The sequence below is a fragment of the Malurus melanocephalus genome, unplaced genomic scaffold, assembly GCF_030028575.1.
Source record: "Malurus melanocephalus ecotype Western Australia unplaced genomic scaffold, MMel_1.1 scaffold_1594, whole genome shotgun sequence".
In the NCBI taxonomy this organism is placed as follows: domain Eukaryota; kingdom Metazoa; phylum Chordata; class Aves; order Passeriformes; family Maluridae; genus Malurus; species Malurus melanocephalus.
In genome coordinates this window covers 18147-23092 of record NW_026624826.1, presented here as the reverse complement: position 1 = coordinate 23092, position 4946 = coordinate 18147, and the positions used below count along the sequence as shown (strand labels likewise).

At 51.9% G+C, this 4946-nt stretch overlaps 1 protein-coding gene across 1 annotated transcript in view; it reads left to right on the top strand.

Annotated features, from left to right (window-relative positions):
• Positions 1-2011: 2011 nt before the first annotated feature.
• Positions 2012-4946, top strand: part of SYF2 (SYF2 pre-mRNA splicing factor) — a 4647-nt gene continuing 1712 nt past the window's right edge. Inside the window, exons 1-5 of the mRNA XM_057388134.1 lie at positions 2012-2100; positions 2180-2290; positions 2885-3010; positions 3299-3416; positions 4228-4318. Of these exons, the coding sequence (XP_057244117.1) occupies positions 2044-2100; positions 2180-2290; positions 2885-3010; positions 3299-3416; positions 4228-4318 (503 nt within the window). The 5' untranslated portion in view covers positions 2012-2043. The remainder of the gene's footprint in view (positions 2101-2179; positions 2291-2884; positions 3011-3298; positions 3417-4227; positions 4319-4946) is intronic.

The following is a 4946-nucleotide window of genomic DNA, read 5'->3' as shown; positions in this document are numbered from 1 at the left end:
CCCCCGGTGGGACAATCCTCTCCCTTCCCTTAGGGTCGGGCCAGCAGGGCCATATAAAGATGTTTTTCCTCGCCCCATTCCCCATTTTCCAGCTCTGCCTTTGCCGGGATCCCATTCCCTCACCGGGGAACGCTGAATTTCATATTTTAAATCCCTCAAGAGGCACCGGGGAAGAAAGGGAAGTTAAAATGGAATTTAAAAGGGAATTTAAAAGGAATTTAAACGGAATTTAAAGGGAATTTAAAGGGAATTTAAAAGGGGATTTTAAAAGGGATTTTAAAGGGATTTTAAAGGGATTTTAAAGGGAATTTAAAAGGGAATTTAAAAGGAAATTTTAAAGGGAATTTAAAAGGGATCAGAAGCAGCGGGGTTTTTCGGGTCGGTCCCATGGATGGGGCTGCGATTCCCTCTGCTGGGGAACCGCTAAAAAAACCTTCTCAGCATCGCAGCTCCTCACTCACTGCACTTAAGGAGTTTTTTTTTCGGAGAAAAACAGAAAATCTGAGCCTCTCTGCCTCTCCCGTGCAGATTTTACACTCAAATGGATTTTATGTGCATATCAATATCCCGATAATATCGATATCCTGATAAATGTTTACAATAAATCTGATTTAAGGCTGGGAGATTCGGCCGTGGAAGGGAAATTTTGATTTTTTTTTTTTGCTCAGAAGTTGCAGCAGAACTTTTTTTTTTTTTTTTTTTTTTTTGTGAAAGCCATAACTTTGCCTTTTTTCTTTCAGAGATTGAGATTGTTTGAGATTTTTTTTCCAGAGAAAAACAGAAATCCTGAAGCCCTGCTGCTCAGGATTTTATATGCATATCGATATCCCGGTAAACCTTTTGAATATCGATATCCTGATAAATCTTTGCAATAAATCCGATTTAAGGCTGGGAAATCCTGGCCATAGAAGGCAAATTTTGACTTTTTTGGTTAAAAAGTTGTTGCAGCAGAACTTTTATTTTTTTTTAAAGCCATAACAGGGGACAGAACAGGGACAGGGGACAGGGACAGGACAAGGGACAGCCGTCCTGCTGTGTCCAGGCTGGACATCGGGAGGAATTTCTCCAAGAAAAGGGAGGCCAAACCTTGGAATTGCCCACGGAATTTTGGGGCGCCCATCCCGGGAGATTCCCCAAAATTCCAGGAGGGAATTCCTGGATCAGGGTGGGGGCAAGGGGAGCACCGGGCACTGAGGGTTTTCTCAGCCCCGGTGGTTCTGTGATTTTGGGGATTCTGTGATTTGGGGGATTTTGTGATTTTGGGGATTTCGGGATTTTGGGGATTCCGTGATTTTGGGGATCCTGTGATTTTGGGGATTCTGTGATTTTGGGGATTCCGTGATTTGGGCATCCCGTGATTTTGGGATTCTGTGATTTTGGGGATTCCGTGATTTTGGCGATCCCGTGATTTTGGGGATTCTGTGATTTTGGGGGATTCCGTGATTTTGGGTATCCCGTGATTTTGGGGGATCCCGTTATTTTGGGGGATCCCGTGATTTTGGGGATCCCGTGATTTTGGGTATCCCGTGATTTTGGGGATCCCGTGATTTTGGGTATCCCGTGATTTTGGGGGATTCCGTGATTTTGGGGATTCTGTGATTTTGGGTATTCCGTGATTTTGGGTATTCCGTGATTTTGGGTATCCCGTGATTTTGGGGATTCCGTGATTTTGGGGATTCTGTGATTTTGGGGATCCCGTGATTTTGGGGATTCCGTGATTTTGGGGATTCTGTGATTTTGGGGGATCCCGTGATTTTGGGGGATCCCGTGATTTTGGGGATCCCGTGATTTGGGGGATTTCGGGATTTTGGGTATCCCGTGTTTTTGGGGGATTCCGTGATTTGGGGTATTCCGTGATTTTGGGGATTCCGTGATTTTGGGGGATCCCGTGATTTTGGGGGATTTTTCCACAATTTCCATTCCCCGGCGCGGGGCGGCGGCAGCACCTCCTGCCCGCTGGGGGGCGCCCTGCAGGACGCGACGGAAGCCGGAAGCGAAGGGCGCGCCGGAAGTGCCGGAAGCCGGAAGTGCCGGCGGAGCGCGATGGCGGCGGCGGTGTCGGCCCTCAGCAGTTTGGGGGTGCCCGAGGACGATGTCGGGGTAAAGCGGGGATGAAACGGGGCGGGCAGGGGGTTTTGGCTCCCTCCCGGAGCTCCTGGCTGAGTGCGGGTCCTTTCAGAGCTCGGAGGAGGAGGAGGAGGAGGCGGGGCCCGGGCCGGCAGCGGCGGCGGCGGCGGAGCAGCGGCGGGAGGAGCGGCTGCGGCGGTTCCGGGAGCTCCACATGAAACGGGTACGGGCACGGGGACGGGAGCGGGTTTGTGTGACCCTGGGGGACGCGGTTTGGTGCTTGTGGACCTGGTCAGTCTGGAGAAGATTGAGAACGGATCCATCAATCCACACAAATATCCACGAGGATGGTGCCAGGAGCAAAGGACACGAACTAAACACAAAGGACATGAACTAAACACAAAGGACACGAACTAAAACACAAAGGACACGAACTAAACACAAACTAAAACACAAAGGACACGAACTAAAACACAAAGAACACGAACTAAAACACAAAGGACACGAACTAAAAACACAAAGGACACGAACTAAAACACAAAAGACACAAACTAAAACACAAAACACAAACTAAAACACAAAGGACATGAACTAAAACACAGCGTGAGGGAGGCAGAGCCCTGGAACTGCTGCCCAGGGGAGTCTCCCTCTCTGGAGAGACCCCAAACCCCCCTGGACTGTCCCTGTGTCACCTGCTCTGGGTGATCTCCTGATGTTTTTCACACCATAAATATTCTCAGATTGTGTTTTCCGTGGTTTTGTGCCCCGCTGGGGGTGTGTGGGTTGGTTCTCTCCAGTGCTGCTGTTTCTGTTCCAGTACGAGGCCTGCAAGCTGAACAGCCAGGAGGTGGTGGAGGAGGACAAGAGGCTGAAACTGCCCCCAAACTGGGAGGCCAAAAAAGCTCGGCTGGAGTGGGAGCTGCAGGTGCAGGAGAAGAAAAAGGTAAAGGGGTAAAGGGGTAAAGCTCCCTCCCAGCCCTCGGGGGCTCACACCAATGTTCCTCCCCAAATCCAAATCCTGAGGAGCTCCTGGTTGTCCCAAACTCTGCCCTGCACTGGGGGTGACTGGGATGGGGTCCCCAGGGTGGGTTCTGGGGTCCCCAGGGTGGGTTCTGGGGTCCCCAGGGTGGGTTCTGGGGTCCCCAGGGTGGGTTCTGGGGTCCCCAGGGTGGGTTATGGGGTCCCCAGGGTGGGTTCTGGGGTCACAGTGGGTGCTCTGTGTGTGGGGCAGGAATGTGCAGCCCGAGGGGAGGATTACGAGCGGGTGAAGCTGCTGGAGATCAGCGCCGAGGACGCCGAGAGGTGGGAGAGGAAGAAGAAGAGGAAAAACCCCGATCTGGGGTTCTCAGGTAATGGGTCAGCCATGCAGGTGTGTTCATAATGAGCTCCTGTGTTGGTGTTTTGGATAAAAAGTGAAGAGTGGGATAAAATCCTGACCCCAGTGCTGCCCACAATGATGACCCCAATGCTCACATGAATCCTGACCCTAATCCTGACCCCAGTGCTGATCCTGATCGTGACCCCAATCCTGACCCCAATGCTGACCCCAATGCTCACCCGAATCCTGACCCTAATCTTGACCCCAATGCTGCCCCCAGTGCTCACCCTGATCCATACCCCAATGCTGATCCTGATCCTGACCCTAGTCCTGCCCCCCATCCTGACCCCAGTCCTGTTCCCATTCCTGACCCCAATCCCATTCCCAATCCCGTCCCCAATCCTGACCCCATTCCCGTTCCCATTCCCATTCCTGCCCCATTCCTGCCCCCATTCCTGCCCCCAATCCCATTCCCATTCCTGCCCCCATTCCTGACCCCAATCCCATTCCCATTCCTGACCCCGTTCCTGCCCCCATTCCCGTTCCCAATCCCGTCCCCAATCCCGTCCCCAATCCTCACCCTATTCCTGACCCCAATCCCATTCCCATTCCTGCCCCCAATCCTGACCCCAATCCCGTTCCCATCCCCATTCCTGACCCCAATCCCATTCCCAGCCCAATCCTGCCCCCGTTCCTGCCCCCATCCTGACTCCAAATCCCGTTCCCATTCCCAATCCTGCCCCCATTCCTGACCCCAATCCCGTTCCCATTCCTGACCCCATTCCTGACCCCAATCCCGTTCCCATTCCTGACCCCAATCCTGACCCCAATCCCATTCCCAGATTACGCAGCGGCGCAGCTGCGCCAGTACCAGCGGCTGACCCGGCAGATCAAACCCGACCTGGAGCAGTACGAGAAGCTCAAGGAGCAGTAGTGAGTGCTGATTCCAGTCCCTGATCCCCCCTGGGGCATTTCTGAACACTGAAATCCTTCAGCTCGTGCCCGTTCTGTACCCTGGGATGTTCTTCCATCAGGAGGGTCAGGAATGGGGTCATTAATGAGGTTCATTTGTTCTAATTAAGCTCCTCTGGGTTTAAGGAAATGCTCGCTCAGTTAGGTCACGTTTGAGTGCGTGTTTAGGCATTTCCTGGAGCAGCTTTTGGGGTTTTAAGCTTGGTTTAAGGACTGTCAGGTTTGCATTCACACCGATTGAGCATTTCAGGGGCTTTCTGTGTCTTGCTGATCCCTCTCAGATTAATTGAGAGCTTGGTTTTAGCACTGACGTTTCTCATTTGAATCTGGGATTCCCACAGTTGGGTGAAGTGTGGCAGTGAAACTCAGTCAAAAGCAGTGAAATCCCAAGGGCACAGAGGGATTAGGACAAGGGATGAGGGGTTTATAGAGAAAAAAAGGGAAAATTTGAGTTGGATTTTGGGAAGAAACTCTTCCCTGTGTCAGAGGCCAGGCTGCACACTTGGAATACCCCGGGATAGGGGAAGGTATAGAGGTGGAGGGAGTAAAACTGGCTGAGCTTTGAGATCCCTTTGTTCCCCAAACTATT